The following is a 17012-nucleotide window of genomic DNA, read 5'->3' as shown; positions in this document are numbered from 1 at the left end:
ATACGCTTCATTGTGCTGTGGAGTGAGAATGGAGCGTTAGAGTCTGAGTGTTTTACAGGACTGCAGAGCACGCCCACGGTAACCCAGCGGGACGCCCGCCTGCATCCGGGGAGACTATTTCCGCACCCTAGGAAAAGGGGCGAGAATGAGTTGGCGAATGCTTGTTCACTGAGTACATATCTACCTGGGATTCCAGACTCCACCTTAGTCACGTTGCATGTGGGCTTCAGCCTCATAGCAGCTGCCATTCCCTCTGGGATTCTTTTACGTTTCAGAATTTTAGTAAAATCTGTAAGAATGTTAACGTCAGACCTAGGGACTTTTCCCTTTGGGAATCTGCTTTCTGTTCTTGCAGTACACGACTACTGATGTCAAAGGCAGTGGGTCGTAATTCAGGGATGATGATTTTTTTTACTTCATGGAGACACCTTAAGCCAAGACTTCCTACTCCTGGGCCTTTGGAAGGATCTCGGTTTTGTGGCGGAGTCTCCATAAAGTTCCTGATGAAGACTGACTTGACTCGAAATTTGCCCAGCAAAGGCTTCTGCACAGCCACGCTCAAGGAACTAGACACCCTAATTATACAGTGTGCTGTGCACCCCAAAGGCACGTGATCCGATGAGTGGGGTCAGCTCAGGAAGCTGCTGAGTCCGACTGCGTGCACACTGGCGGGGCCGCGCCTCCAATCACGGTACCGCTGCTGCTTCCACTCTTCCCCCAGAGGCTGGAACTTTATACCCATCTGAAAAAATGTGTTTGAAAATGATAGGGTAGTCTCGGTTTAAGTAGGCATCTTTTAAGTAAGCAGATTCCTGAAATAAAAAACACATCGTGGTTAGAGTGGTCACTGCCTGAGCTGCGTTTCCAGGATAACACGAAACAGATGGAGTTATTTTAAGTCCTGAGTCTTGTCGGTGAAAAGAGTCAGACTCTGTAAAATATTGGGAGAGATTTATTCTGAGCCAAACGTGAGTGACCATGGCCCGTGACACAGCCCTCGGGAGGCCCTGAGAACATGTGCCCAAGGTGGTCTGGTGCAGCTTGGTTTTACACGTTTTAGGGAAACGTGAGACATCAGTCAAATTCATTTAAGAAATGCATCGCTTGGGGCCTCTGGTTAAGGCAAAGGATTGTGGAGAACAAAGTCATTTGCAGAGGAAGCCTTCAGGCTTAGTGAGAGCAGGCGGTCAGTGTTTCGTATCAGACGTCAGGCCGGTGTTGATGTCAGTGCCGGAAGGTGTGATGAGGCCTGTCCGGGCCCCACTTCCCATCACGGCCCCGACCGGACTCTGAGTTAAATTTTAGAGTACTCTGGTCGAGAAGGAAGCCCATGCAGATGGCGGGGGGCCTGAGAATTTTATTTTTGGTTTACAGCCTCCTTCTTCGGGAAGTTTCCTTTTCCTCTACATCCTAAATGATTTGAAAGACCCCTAGAAGAATCCATTTATCTGTTGTCGTCAAGGATAATCTCCACACTAAGAAAGGCACATAAATGAACTCAGGGAAGCTGGAAGAGACAGGAAATGTAGTGGGGTTTTGTTATGAATGCCTTGAGAGTTTTTAATTCTGGAAGGAACACTCCGGGCTGGTAACGGAGAGGCCTGATCAGCTTTGCGGGAGCGTGAGGCTTCCAGGCTCTTGCTGCTACGACCCAAACGGTCAGCAGGACCGGCCTCTGCTGCTTCCTGCCCCGCTCTAGGGCGATTTAGACGTCAGTCAGGACACTGTCCTGTAACTATTTTATCAAAACAACAGCCTTTATTTGTTTGACTTGTGGTGGGTACACCACGTTAAATGCGTGTTAGTAATCTCACTTACTATATGTAATGTGTGTTAAATGAGATAAAAGTTTACATATTTTCTTTCGTATTCTGAAAGTATTTCCTTTAACATATGTAACTGAGCACTAACATCGTTAACTATAGTAACATTTAAGATGGTAACATGTTTTTTTAATATAGAGATGGGGGTCCCACTATGTTGCCCAGGCTGGTCTCAAACTCCTGGGCTGAAGGGATCCTGCTACTTTATCCTCCTGAAGTGCTGGGATTGCAAGCATGAGCCATTTTTGTGCTTTGTTATGGGAAGGGACTTGGAGGTTTTCATGTCCGCAGTCGATCTGCATGTGCTGAAGTCGGAGTCACAGCTGACCAGTTAAGTCAGAATTTCTGAGTGTACGACCTGCTTCATCTTCCCGAGTGAGCTGGACAGGTGGTCAGGGCTGGACATCCTGCTCTGAGGCGCCAACCCACCTAGCATCAGGCCAGGTGGACCCACCACACCATATAGTAACTGATTTTAGGGAGATGGACTTGCATTGGGCAGCTCCGATGCTGCACTGAAAGTTACAGTGAAGCCAGGTACCGTGGCCCATGCCTGGAATCCCAGCACTTTGGGTGGCTGAGGCAGGTGGATCACTTGAGGTCAGGAGTTCCAGAGCAGCCTGGCCAACATAGTGAAACCCCGTCTCTACTAAAAATACAAAAATTAACTGGTTGTGGTGGTGCACGCCTGTGATCCCAGCTACTTAGGAGGCTGAGGCAGGAGAATCACTTGAACCTGGGAGGCAGAGGTTGCATTGAGCTGAGATCACCACTGCACTCCAGCCTGGGTGACAGAGCGAGACTCTATCTCAAAAAAAAAGAAAGAAAGAAAGAGAAAGTTATGGTGTAGGTGTGGGCCTTGCTAAGGTCAGAATCCCCATGTGAACGCTGAGCCGTCGAACGGGGAGGTGAAAACACCCGGGAGAAATCGGGATGGATGGACCCATGCTGCGTGTGTCAGTGCAAACACCCTTTAATCCAGTCTTGTACAACAGGATAGCAACACCAATGGGTTATGCAAAAAATAGGTGTCGTTCAATGAAAGCTTAATTTGTAAGAAATGGAGCAACAGGGGAATAGGAAATGAACTTACTGCATTTCTCATACAAGTAAAAATGTTTCCTGGAATCTTCCTGGCACCAGCCCCAGGTGTGTCTTGCTGACTGAATCTGCTCTGAATTTTAGGTACAAAGTTTTCGTTATGGCGTATGGACAGGCGGGCAGCGGGAAGACCTACATGCTGGGATCCCATTCGGACGATAACCCTGTCCTGCTGCTCCTCCCACAGAGGGACTTAGGAATTATCCCCAGAGCGGCTGAGGAGCTCTTCTGGTACCACTGATGGTGATGAGTGGGGCAGAGAACTATGGCACAGAAGCCAGGCGGGCGGCACCTTGGTTATCACGTGGGAAAAATTATTGCCATTTGAAGAAACTGATCAAACCCCATAATCTCCCCAGATACATTCAACACTACCAAGCACTTCCAGACTTCTGGGCATTATTGCTACAAATTCCTGTGATGAAATTATGTTGAAATTCTATCATGAAGACAAAACTTTTTTTATTTTTCAATTTTTTTGGAGACAAGGTCTCTCTTTGTCGCCCAGGCTGGAGTGCAGTGGCACGATCTCTGCTCACTGCAACCTCCGCCTCCTGGGTTCAAGCGATTCTCCTGCCTCAGCCTACCGGGTAGCTGGGATTATAGGCATATGCCACCACACCTGGCTAATTTTTGTATTTTTAGTAGAGATGGGGTTTCACCATGTTGACCAGGCTAGTCTCGAACTCCTGACATCAGGTGATCCACCCGCCTTGGCTTCCCAGAGTGCTGGGATTGCAGGCATGAGCCACTGTGCCTGGCCAAGGCACAACTTCTTGAAAGAGATCCCGAGATGGTGCGGGGTGGTGGGGGATGGTGGGGGATGGTGCGGGATGGTGGGGGATGGTGGGGGATGGTGGGGGATGGTGGGGGATGGTGGGGGATGGTGGGGGATGGTGGGGGGTGGTGGGGATGGTGGGGATGGTGGGGATGGTGCGGGATGGTGCGGGATGGTGCGGGATGTTGGGGGATGGTGCGGGATGGTGGGGGATGGTGGGGGATGGTGGGGGATGGTGGGGGATGGTGGGGATGGTGGGGATGGTGGGGATGGTGGGGGATGGTGGGGATGGTGGGGATGGTGGGGATGGTGGGGATGGTGGGGGATGGTGGGGATGGTGGGGATGGTGGGGATGGTGGGGATGGTGGGGGGTGGTGGGGATGGTGGGGATGGTGGGGATGGTGCGGGATGGTGCGGGATGGTGCGGGATGTTGGGGGATGGTGCGGGATGGTGGGGGATGGTGGGGGATGGTGGGGGATGGTGGGGGATGGTGGGGATGGTGGGGATGGTGGGGGATGGTGGGGATGGTGGGGATGGTGGGGGATGGTGGGGATGGTGGGGATGGTGGGGATGGTGGGGATGGTGGGGATGGTGGGGGATGGTGGGGATGGTGGGGATGGTGCGGGATGGTGCGGGATGGTGGGGGATGGTGGGGGATGGTGCGGGATGGTGGGGGATGGTGGGGGATGGTGGGGGATGGTGGGGGATGGTGGGGATGGTGGGGGATGGTGGGGATGGTGGGGATGGTGGGGGATGGTGGGGGATGGTGGGGATGGTGCGGGATGGTGCGGGATGGTGGGGGATGGTGGGGATGGTGGGGATGGTGGGGGATGGTGGGGATGGTGGGGATGGTGGGGATGGTGGGGATGGTGCGGGATGGTGGGGATGGTGGGGATGGTGGGGATGGTGGGGATGGTGGGGGATGGTGGGGATGGTGGGGGATGGTGCGGGATGGTGCGGGATGTTGGGGGATGGTGCGGGATGGTGCGGGATGGTGGGGGATGGTGGGGGATGGTGGGGGATGGTGGGGATGGTGGGGATGGTGGGGGGTGGTGGGGATGGTGGGGATGGTGGGGATGGTGGGGATGGTGGGGGATGGTGGGGATGGTCGGGATGGTGGGGATGGTGGGGATGGTGGGGATGGTGGGGGATGGTGGGGATGGTGGGGATGGTGGGGATGGTGGGGATGGTGGGGGATGGTGGGGATGGTGGGGATGGTGCGGGATGGTGCGGGATGGTGCGGGATGGTGCGGGATGTTGGGGGATGGTGCGGGATGGTGGGGGATGGTGGGGATGGTGGGGGGTGGTGGGGATGGTGGGGATGGTGGGGATGTTGGGGGATGGTGCGGGATGGTGGGGGATGGTGGGGATGGTGGGGGGTGGTGGGGATGGTGGGGATGGTGGGGATGGTGGGGATGGTGGGGATGGTGCGGGATGGTGCGGGATGGTGCGGGATGTTGGGGATGTTGGGGGATGGTGGGGATGGTGGGGATGGTGGGGATGGTGCGGGATGGTGCGGGATGGTGCGGGATGGTGCGGGATGTTGGGGGATGGTGCGGGATGGTGGGGGATGGTGGGGATGGTGGGGGGTGGTGGGGATGGTGGGGATGGTGGGGATGGTGGGGATGGTGCGGGATGGTGCGGGATGGTGCGGGATGTTGGGGGATGGTGCGGGATGGTGGGGGATGGTGGGGGATGGTGGGGGATGGTGGGGGATGGTGGGGGATGGTGGGGATGGTGGGGGGTGGTGGGGATGGTGGGGATGGTGGGGGGTGGTGGGGATGGTGGGGATGGTGGGGATGGTGGGGGATGGTGGGGATGGTGGGGATGGTGGGGATGGTGGGGATGGTGGGGATGGTGGGGGATGGTGGGGATGGTGGGGATGGTGGGGATGGTGGGGATGGTGGGGATGGTGGGGATGGTGGGGGATGGTGGGGATGGTGGGGATGGTGCGGGATGGTGCGGGATGGTGCGGGATGTTGGGGGATGGTGGGGGATGGTGGGGATGGTGGGGATGGTGGGGATGGTGCGGGATGGTGCGGGATGGTGCGGGATGTTGGGGGTGGAGGTTTTCTGTCCTGAAATGCGAAGCACAGAGTGAAAATTCCTGTCCTCGGGTTGCCTTTCCCCTCCCCCATCAAGAGTCTACGCATCCACTTGTCTTTAGGGTCCAACCAACATGGCATGTGAGGAGGCTCGAGACCTGTTAGCACATTCCTAAAAGAGACCCACTGCTGGTGTCATGGTTTCACCAACAAAATCAGTCCTAGAGGAAAAAGAGCAAAAGGTCGTCTCAGCAGTCCACAGGCGTGGGAAAGCCTGAATGTCCTCGGGATCTCATCTCCGGGGGTGGGGGCCTCTCGCCCTTTGGTGGAGACATGGCAGAATGTTTACACTCACGCGTGTGTGTATCCTGCACTGCAGGGTGGCGGCTTTCTCGGTGGTATGTCCCCGAAGCGGTCAGCCCCTCGGAGCAGCACGCTGGCGGTGGAGCCGGCTGGCCCTTCATGCCCACACCCTCCAAGATTCGATTCTTGTCTCTTATGTGTCCTCAAATGTCCCGTTCACATCTGAAAACTAGGGCCAGACCAAGATGTGAGAGCTTCCGCTATAGCTAATATTTCAGTGCCCCTTCAAACCAATACTCTTTAAGTATTTGTGCACAGAAACCAATGTATGTGTGAATTTGCCTCTCTTCGCTCTTTCTACAGCAAAGCTGGCCAGCACCTCGCTGTTTCCGGTTCTTATCTCCCATGCCCAGGAGACACTGGCCCGGAGGGAGAGACTGTGTATAGGAACAGACCTTCGGTGAAAAGGCCATGTGGAGTGCAGGCCTATGCGTTCTCTGGGGCAGGGTACACATACCCATGTGTACGCATCCCGCTGGGGAATGCCACGCATCAGTCCTGCCCATGTGTCGTGTGGCCACATCTGCATTCCACAGGGCGTGGGGCTGGTGGAGCAAGACATCTGCCACAGTGATACAGCCCACCGCAGACACACAGCCCACCACAGACACAGCCCACCACGGACACACAGCCCACCATGGACACAGCCCACCGCAGACACACAGCCCACCATGGACACAGCCCACCACAGACACACAGCCCACCACAGACACACAGCCCACTATGGACACACAGCCCACTGCAGACACACAGCCCACCATGGACACAGCCCACCACAGACACACAGCCCACCGCGGACACACAGCCCACCGCGGACACACAGCCCACCGCAGACACACAGACCACCGCGGACACAGCCCACCACAGACACACAGACCACCACAGACACACAGCCCACCACAGACACACAGCCCACCACGGACACAGTCCACTACAGACACACAGCCCACCATGGACACACAGCTCACCACGGACTCACAGCCTGCCACAGACACAGCCTGCCATGGACACACAGCCCTCCATGGACACAGCCCACCACGGACACACAGCCCACCACGGACACAGCCCACCGTGGACACACAGCCCACCATGGACACACAGCCCACCGCGGACACAGCCCACCACAGACACAGCCCACCACAGACACACAGACCACCACGGACACAGCCCGCCGTGGACACACAGCCAAGGGCTGTTAACTTAGGCAGCCAAGGTCCAGTCTCGGGTGCTGCACTGTGTCATGGGTTTGATTCAGTTGCACAATTTCACGACCCTGTGGCTCCAGGCGTGGGTCACAGACTTGCTGGGCAGTGCCAGGTTGCTGCTGGGGATGTCACTTTCCATTTCTTCTCGGGGCCCTTCTCCAGGGAAAGGATCTTCACTAGGGGGTGATGGCCCCCATTAGCTGGGAGCCTGAGGGTCAGCCTGTCGAGACACGGCAAAGCTGCGGCTGCTGGTGGCTTTCCCAGTCTGGTTTGGAAAGGGGGACGCTGGAGAACAGAGCATGGAGGAGGGAATCCTGGAAAAAGGCTCTCCCTGGACGAGGCTATCCCCCTCCCCTGAGGCCCTGGCTGCCCTGCACGGCCGCCCTCACTCACACACACACCCGACACGTTGGAGACCCTGCTCTGTGCACCCCTAAACTTAGCATCCACACTGACAACGCGACAGCTGTCCAAATTAGTGGAGAAAGTCAGCTTGCATGGATGGTGCATGTCATTAAATGTTCAAAGCGTCATTCTTCCTTCTGCTAAGTAAACTCTTGAGGGCCCAGAAACAAAGGCTCAGGAAAGAGCGCTGGGAACTGAGGTGGAAAGCAGGAGAGAATGGTGGGAGTTTAGAGATGCCCCCCAACTCCCGCCCCCACGTGTTTCTTCTCGTCTGTAACAGCGTGGACACCATGGTGGTGGCGGGGGAGATGTGGCATGGCAGCGCGTCCCGGAGGCTGGCTTCGTCACGTTCCCAGTGGGAGCTGCGTGCGTACTTCTAAGGTCGGTTCACCCTCAGCTGGGCTTAGAGACGCACGATGCACAGCCATCAGAGCAGGCGTCTTACATCCTGTGGCTGCATTTCCATGGGGCTCTGGCATTTACCAGGAAGCACATCCAGGACAGCAGAGGGCTGCTGAGGTGGGGACTGCGCTGAGGGAGCACGGGGAAGGGTGTTAGCTGCCTACAAATGCTAGGCAAGATCCGTCGGGAAGACGGCCAGGCGGCTGGGCCTCTCCAGAAACGGCTCATCAGCATTACCAACGGGCCAGTGACATTACTGGCCAGTGTCTCAGTGCCTCATTTCTAAAATGGTTTTTCCGTTTCGCTCTTCTGAGTCGTGGTGCTGAGTGCCTCCCGCCACGGCACAGTGATTTGCAGCGCTGGAATTCCTCCGTCTGAGTCTCTGCTCTTCCAAGTGAGTGGCCCTGGGCAAGGCCCTTACCTCCCGAAACCTCACTTTCATCGTTTGCAGAAACGAGAATCGGGGCAGACGTGGACCCGCATGAGACCCGGAGAGGCGTGCGCTGGGCTGGGGCTGGGGTGAGCTTGGGTGTTTGTGAATCAAAGCGCAAACGGCCCCCTGCCCAAAATTATACAAAACTACAGTGACATCAGTGCTGTCAGGAACCCTTTACCCTGAAAACGACTGCCCTTAGGTTGCTGAAGTCAGCAGAGAAAGCATTTCCTGTTGTTTTAAAGTAAATACGGTGCCACTGCCTGGGTTCCCTGGCTCTGCCCGCCCATCTCCTCCTGTCTACGCCTGGGTGTGACACCACGCCCTGACTGACTGGGCCCACTGTCATCCTCATCCACGGGAGTGAGCGATGTTTCTCCGCCTGCCACGCACCGGCAAAGGCACTGGGATCCAAAAGTGCATGTGACCAACTTTGTGCTCTTAAAGAGTCGTCTAGAGTGGTAATTACGACCCAGCAGGAAATGCGCAGGAGCAGTGGATGGAGGCAATGTACGGCCCCGCCCCCACTCCCCTCCCCGGAGGGTCAGGGGAGCCCCGTGCGTTTCCATCACGCGGTTCTCACACAACCCGGAGTCCTGTGCGTGTGCCTCGCCTGCTCAGCACTTTGCTTCTTCAAGGCTAAGGCTGAAGCTTGTGGTTTTCGCCATTGTCCCTAGAATCTAGTCAGCAGCCCAGTGCTTATTGGTGGGGAACCTTTTGAATTAACTCCTTGGTATTACGTAGCTGAGAAATTTGTAACTTAGGTTTTGTGACACTCAAAGAGACAAACTGTCACATTAAAGGACACGCCCAAGTGCTGAGGTTCAGTTTCCGGTATATGGTGCGTTTTGCCTAATGTGTGGAGAGGAGGGGAACGTAAAATCTCTGCTTAGGCCTGGCACAGTGGCTCACACCTGTAATCTCAGAACTTCAGGAGGCTTAGGCAGGTGAATCACCTGAGGTCAGGAGTTTGAGACCAGCCTGGTCAACATGGCAAAACCCTGTCTCTACTGAAAATACAAGAATTAGCCAGGCATGGTGGCACACGCCTGTAATCCCAGCTACTCAGGAGGCTGAGGCAGGAGAATCAGTTGAACCTGGGAGGCAGAGGTTGCAGTGAGCCGAGATCACACTGCCCTCCAGCCTGGGTGACAGAGCGAGACTCCGTCTCAAAAATAAATAAATAAATAAAAAGTAAAGTAAAATCTCTAGCTTAGCTAACTTCACTTTTCACTGTTGCACACGCTCTTCTTAGAATGTTCTCAGCAAACCCCAGTGCTGAGCCTGTGTAATACAAATCTTGACGCTTTGCCAGTCATGATTTTTACCTGAGGGTTTGACTTACTTTCTCTTTCATTTTAGTCTTCATGTTTTCTTTACTGTTTATCATTAGAAGACAAAACCCCTCTAGATCTGGATGAAAAGCTCAGCCTGGCAGCGCCTGGGTGGGAAACATCCCTTCCGGATTTTCCCTGGGTCCACATAGCACTCTCAGAATAGCCTTAGGAACAGGGAGAGCACAGGGCTCACTGTCGGATTGCCTTTGCTGCGCAGGTGGGAGAGAGGCGGTCACTTCCAGAAGACGGAAAGAGGCGTTTGTTCCTTGCTGACAAGGTCGGGAGGGGAGTTTTGTCAAAGACACAAACCAGAAAGCCCGTGGGAGGAGAGAGTGAAGGGAGGGAGTCCGGGGTCGGAGCTCAGCTTTTTCTTGTTGTGGGATTATGGTTTGATTTCTCTCTCTCTCTAAGTGTAGTATCTTTATTTAAAAACATTCCTGCAGTCAGCATGTAGTTCTTTAAAACATGGAGCAGAATAAGACGTGCAGCTGCTTCTTAAAGAGCCCGAGTCGGTTTTACGGGTCTCGCGGGAGGGTCTCAGGTGGAGTTGGAATGAAGAACTCTGGACTCAAGCTTCCCTGAAGTGGAAAACGTTTTAAAATAAACAAACCCCATCACTGGGAAGTGCTAGAGGCCCGGAAGTCTCTGCACCTTGCCTTGAGTCTCTGTGGGTCTTCAGTGTACTGGCTGCAAAGGCGCTGGTTTAAATATAACTCTGATAAAATAACTGTTCCCAAGACACATATTCACCCTACAACCTACCTCTCATATGTCATTAATATCTTAAAGCTGTTAGAGATAAAAGTAAAACAAAACAGAAAAAATATTTTTTACAATCAAAATTAAACTAAACAAACAAATGTATCTTTTTCGGTTTGTGTTTTTTTTGTTTGTTTTTTGAGACAGAGTTTTGCTCTTACTGCCCCGGCTGGAGTGCAATGGTGAGATCTTGGCTCACTACCACCTCCGCCTCCTGGGTTCAAGCAATTCTCCTGCCTCAGCCTCCTGAGTAGCTGGGATTACAGGCATACACCACCACGCCTGACTAATTTTGTATTTTTAGTAGAGACAGGGTTTCTCCATGATGGTCAGGCTGGTCTTGAACTCCCGACCTCAGGTGATCCACCCGCCTTGGCCTCCCAAAGTGCTGGAATTACAGGCATGAGCCACTGCACCCGGCCACAAACAAATGTATGTTTAAAAAAATCTTCATAAGAGCCGGTCAGATGGGCGTCATCCCATCTCACAGATGAGGAAGCAGCTTGCGGCAGTGAAAGAACTTGCCACACCACTCAGGCTAGGAGAGAGGAGCTCATTTGCATTTATAAATATCAGTATTTTCTAGAATATGGTAATGGATCCTCTTGTAAAAGTGAGGATCCCCGTATTATTATTTTCCTCAAACTTCCCTATTTTTAAATACACACGCATGTGCTGGGTCTGCTCCAGTGGGCACTCCCCACGAGTGAGGGCCCGGACAGGCTGTCCATCCTGGGCCCGAGGCAGCAGGGGAAGGGCCTGCCGGCCATGCTGGATATTTCACAGAGCTGAAGGAAATCATCCATGCAGTGCTCATACGGTTACACAAAGTCACTCAAACTTTGAGCCTTTGACTGGCAGACTGGGGTGGAAATGTTATCTCCTGCTGATTAAGAGCTCTGATTGGCCGGGCGCAGTGGCTCACGGCTGTAATCCCAGCACTTTGGGAGGCCGAGGTGGGCAGATCACGAGATCAAGAGATGGAGACCATCCTGGCCAACCTGGTGAAACCTGGTCTCTACCAAAAATACAAAAATTAGCTGAGCGTGGTGGTGTGCACCTGTAGTCCCAGCTACTCGGGAGGCTGAGGCAGGAGAATCGCTTGAACCTGGCAGGCTGAGGTTGCAGTGAGCTGAGATCGCGCCACTGCACTCCAGCCTGGCGACAGAGTAAGACTCCGTCTAACAAAAGGAAAAAAAAGGAGCTCTGATCAGCAGGCTTAGCTCATCTCCTACCACGGGGAAACGGGCTAAACCTTTATTTTGTAAATCAGATTTGATACACAAAATATTTTGAAAACATTGTTCCTGGAGGCTATAATGAAGGAATAGTTGATGTTGGAAAGGTTAGCAACCTCTGATTTTGTTCCAAAACAGTCCATTATTTCAGGATAAGCAATTAGAGATGTAACAGGCTGGTTAGGCCTCAAAAAGAAAAAGTTTGCTATGTTTTATTGTGCCCGAGGGCTTTAGCCCCCATCGGCGTGCGTGGCTCATGTGAGATGCTTCCCTGAGCCGAGGAGGATCAGAAGTCACCTTGGGTCAGGGGGGCGCCCGCGCTGTGTTCTCCCGCCCGCGCCGTGCTATCCCGCCCGCGTCGTGCTCTCCACTACTTGCCTCATCTGCAGGGTGGTTGGCAGTGCCTCGAGACTGATGGAGCTCGTTCGTGGAGGTCTGCAGCTCAGGGCGAAGCACCCACCCTAGAGCACGTGGATTCTTCCCGGTCTCACCTGATAATTACAATGACTCTCACCACAGTCACCTGCTCTGACAGCACTGGTAAGTCACCATCTGTGCTTCGGCGGTGGCAAGTGATAGAAAGATGTGGCCTCCAAGGTTGCTCGAGCAAGGGAAGGAGAGGTGACAGGAGAGGTGACAGGAGGTGCCCAGAGCAGGCCACAGGTGAGCACAGGACCTTGGATCTGCAGGGGGCTGGCAAGACACAGGCGCGTGATGTTTAGGGAGCACCAACAATCTACCGAAAACACCCCGATACCATGGAGGCGTGGCTGCCGGTGGTGGGGGTGTAAGACTGGATTTCATGCCCTTTTAAAAAAACGGTATTTCCTGTTTGGCACAGTGAGTAAATGTTATTTTGCTTTCTTAAAAATAGGAAGTTTCTTTCGGAATAACACACTACAAAGACATTTGCATTAAAATGAAGGTCCTTCTGCTAGGATTTTTGTGGAAGATTATCAAACAGTGTAGAATTTCTTTCTAAAAGGGCTCATAGATTTTCTGAGTGGGAGTTCATTAACATAATTACCAGGTCTATCTAAGAAGCATTATCGATTTTCTTTGGGCCAATTAAGCGTTAGTTCAACCTCCCACAGTGAAGACAGCGGCTTTCCAACCTGCCGTATCGCCCCCCAGAGAAGCCGCTATCGCCTGCCCTCTGCTGAAATCCCGCTTCTTTTTTTTGAGATGGCGTCTTGCTCTGTTGCCCAGGCTGGGGTGCAGTGGTGCCATCTTGGCTCACTGCAACTTCCACTTTCCAGGTTCAAGCGATTCTCCTGCCTCAGTCTCCCAAGTAGCTGGGATTACAGCCGAGAGGCGGTTTTACCATGTTGGCCAGGCTGGTCTCGAACTCCTGATCTCAAATGATCTACCGGCCTTGGCCTCCCAAAGTGCTGGGACTATAGGCATGAGCCACCACACCCGGACGAGATCCTGCTTCTTGCTGGGTGGGAGGGTGGGCAGGAGGGTGCAGTTCAGAAGCTTCTGGGCCCTGACAGAGGCAAAGCAGAGCTTCATGGCTTTGTGCCACGGTTTCCCTTCTTGTCACTCCCCTTGCAGCAGACCAAGCCTGCAGTGCCACCCTCCCCAGGGAACAAACAGAGGCAGGACGGGCAGGAAGGAGCCGCAGCGCTTCTCTCAGGGCTGCACAGCTGGTTCCTGGAGACCCCGAAGAGTGCGTGGAGCAGGTGCAGGCCCGGCTGCAGCTTGTGGACTTGGCCGGCAGCAAGTGCATCGGTGAGCAGGGGCTGCAGGCGTTTCCCAGGGGGTGGACACAGGCACTGCAGAAGCCCATGATCCGATGGAGCCGGACCTGCCACAGGCCGCCCGGGAAGCTCTGGGCGAGCGGGGCATTTCCCCCTCCACAGAGGAGTTCCAAATCCCCGTTACATTCTCAGGGTTTGATTCTCTTACCCCGGAAACCCAGGAGTCATGTTCCTCACACTGGCCCTCTGGGAAGAGAAAACTTGAGTTTCCAGCAGGAGCTTGCTTTGAGCCGTGAGCAGAGCCTTGAAGGACCTTTGCTCTAGCACCTGTCCCATCCCGTCCACAGGCCTCCCCTCTCTCTACCTGCCTGAAAGCCGCTCCTGCCAAGGAGCCGGTTTTGCTTTTCCTGCGTCCTTTCTTAGTGCAAATGGTGATGGTGCGTGGTAGTCCCTGTCCTGTTCCAGGTGTGTCTGGGGCCACCGGGGCGGCCCTGAGGGAGACAGCGTGCATCAACTGCAATCTTGCAGCCCTGGCAGACGTCCTGGGGACCTTTGTGGAGCGCCGCGGCCACATCCCATACCGGAACGGCAGACCCACCCAGTTCCTTCAGGACTGCCTCCATAACGCTTTCCCCGAAATGCCCCAGGATGGGGACCCCGTACCCCAGGACACGTGCACGCACGTCCAGCCTGCGTGTCCTCAAGGGCCACCCATGCCCCCTGCTCCTCCCATCCCCTCCCCTCGCTGGGGCTGGCCGGCACTCCCGTGACACGGGTGGCCATTGTCCTGCGCCGTCACGCCTCGGTCTGGTTGCCCGCTTGTTCGGTCTGTGTGTGACTTGCCTCCTGGTGGGGGGTCAGTGTCTCAAGGTGGCAGCTCTGGCATCTCTCTTCACCAGGGGGGTCCCCCAGGGTGACTGAGGATCCCTAGGCTTCTGCTGCACATGTGGCCTGGGGTCGTCCAGCCGGGTGGACCTGCTCAGGCCACCAGTTCCTCTGGTCTTTTGGGGGCAGGTGCCAGAGCCTGGATGCAGCAGATGAAGCGCCGATGCCGGGTGGGGCGCAGGCGGCCCCTATGGGGAGACACCCAGCTGCGGCCAGATCTGGGCTTGGCGGTTTGGGGGAGCTCAGTTAGTGCCCTTCCCCCACTCAGACTCTGGACCGGTTGAAAGGGAGGACCCACCCGAGGAAGCATCACGGCTGCAGAGTGGCCTCTGCTGGGGCCGGGCTTCCTGATGCTGAGGGTCCAGGCAGAGTCCCCCAGAGGCGGCCCTGGGCTCTGCAGACCCTGCCCGGAGAAAGGCCAGGGCAGGATGGCAGGGGTGGCAGGGGCATGTGGCCACCACAGTGGGGGCTCCTCTTTCCTGGAAGGGCCGCCCTGGGAGGTGGTGGAGGGACTGCTAGTGCTTGGGATTCAGGGGGCTGGAATGTTCCAGGCACTCTCCCTGTCTCTCATTGTGGGGTGTTTCCCCTCTCATGGCCAACTGGCTTCCTCCACATGGTGAATAGCGGGGCTGTTCACGGGGTCACATGTTTAGATTCTGCCTCTAAGAGACCACGTGGTACTCCTGGATTCCAAAACTCACAGACCCCACAGAGAGACGGGGTGGCCTGGGCCGGGTGTGCAGCGCACCCATGAGCTCAGAGGCAGCACCGTGGGGCAGCAGGTCCCGCGTGGAGCCTGGGCCCCGGCCTCTGGGGTCTGCACTGCCCCTCTTAGCTCTCCCTTCTCTGTTGTTTGTGGTTCCATCTGTACTGCTTAACCCTCGCTACTGGTCCTGAAAACAGGAAGAGACAGAATTCCCCAGGAGGACAAGCCCCGGGATCACGACTCCTGCCAGTGGGGCCCAAGGGAGCCGCAGAGTCGTGGGCTGTGAGCAGCCAGCATGGGCACGAGGGAGGTTTGGAAAGAGCAGCCCTGGGGGGCCGAGAGCGTGCCGCAGGGTGACCGTCAGACTCACTGTAGGGCTGACTTTTCACCCCTGTAATTCCCGGGACACGGGAGGGAGAGGAGAAGGCCTGCGGCTTCCGCAAGTGAAGGGTACTCGTGATCAGCTGCTGACCCGCCCGGACCCGGCGTCCCAGGAGCTGGCTAGACATGCCCACTCTCCCGCTCGGGCCCCGGGTGACCACTCTCTGCAGCCGCCCGTCCCGGGCCCCGGTCGATAGCATTTGGGCACTTCAAGATGCCGCTCCTTTTTCCGGCTTGGGTGCGGTTCTTCTTGTTTAAAGGAGGCGACACGAAGCTGCTGGTGATTCTGTGCGTGTCTCCCAGCCAGAGGCACCTGGCGCAGGGGCTGTAGGGGCTGTGCTTCGGAACCCGTGCTCGGCGAGTCCAGCGAGGCCCAGCCAGAAAGAGGCAGCCCAGCTCCCCGGCGGAGGGGAGGATGTGGCCGGATTGAACGCATCAACGAGCTTTCCTCCTGAAAAATGTGTTTCTTGTCATTGCTTTATAATGCATATGTGCACAGAAATGAACTTTGATGTGGACTCCACACACCTGGTTTTATTGCAGAGCGTCCTCATGAATCTGGTTGGGACCTCTGACCCCCACCAGACCAGCAGGCGGGGCAGGTTCACAGATAGGGAGAGACCAGCAGGCGGGGCAGGTTCACAGATGGGAGACCGGCGGGCGGGGCAGGCTCACAGATAGAGACCGGAGGGCGGGGCAGGTTCACAGATGGGAGACCGGCAGGCGGGGCAGGTTCACAGATAGAGACTGGCGGGCAGGGCAGGTTCACAGATGAGAGACCAGCGGGCGGGGCAAGTTCACAGATAGAGACCGGCGGGCAGGGCAGCTTCACAGATGGGAGACCGGCAGGCGGGGCAGGTTCACAGATAGAGACCGGCGGGCAGGGCAGGTTCACAGATGAGAGACCAGCGGGCGGGGCAGGTTCACAGATAGAGACCGGCGGGCGGGGCAGCTTCACAGATGGGAGACCGGCGGGCGGGGCAGGTTCACAGATAGAGACTGGCGGGCAGGGCAGGTTCACAGATGAGAGACCGGCGGGCGGGGCAGGTTCACAGATAGAGACCGGCGGGCGGGGCAGGTTCACAGATGGGAGACTGGTGGGCGGGGCAGGTTCACAGATAGAGACTGGCGGGCAGGGCAGGTTCACAGAGAAGCTCCTTGCGGGGCGCGGCCACAAGGGGTAACGGCAGGCACTCACTGTCCTCATTGGACTCTTTCCAGAGGCCGCCCCGGGCCCCAAAGGCCCTGCCTTGGGAAAGGCGGGATGTGGCAGAAATGACGTGGGCAGGAGGACAGGGGTGGGAGCGCCTCAGAGGGGCTCCTCCTTCCTGGTGGCGCTGGTCAGCCTGTGACCTCTGGGGAGTCACTGCTGGGCATGTACAGCCCCAGAGCCAGCCGGCCTCACTCAGAGCTGCCGCCTGTGCCTCCTGGAGTTGGAACCTTTCCT

The 17012-nt window shown here is 55.9% G+C and overlaps 1 protein-coding gene across 1 annotated transcript in view; it reads left to right on the top strand.

The window, feature by feature from the left end:
* Positions 1-15995, top strand: part of KIF25 (kinesin family member 25) — a 63218-nt gene extending 47223 nt beyond the window's left edge. Inside the window, 6 exon segments of the mRNA XM_064361252.1 lie at positions 3009-3155; positions 12280-12347; positions 12350-12430; positions 13448-13624; positions 14059-14212; positions 15824-15995. Coding sequence (XP_064217322.1) covers positions 3009-3155; positions 12280-12347; positions 12350-12430; positions 13448-13624; positions 14059-14212; positions 15824-15995 — 799 coding nt within the window.
* The last annotated feature ends 1017 nt before the right edge of the window (positions 15996-17012 follow it).

This window comes from Aotus nancymaae, unplaced genomic scaffold (assembly GCF_030222135.1).
Source record: "Aotus nancymaae isolate 86718 unplaced genomic scaffold, 86718_ANA_hifiasm-v0.15.2.pri h1tg000040l, whole genome shotgun sequence".
Taxonomy (NCBI): Eukaryota; Metazoa; Chordata; class Mammalia; order Primates; family Aotidae; genus Aotus; species Aotus nancymaae.
This window is presented reverse-complemented; position numbering and strand designations above follow the sequence as displayed.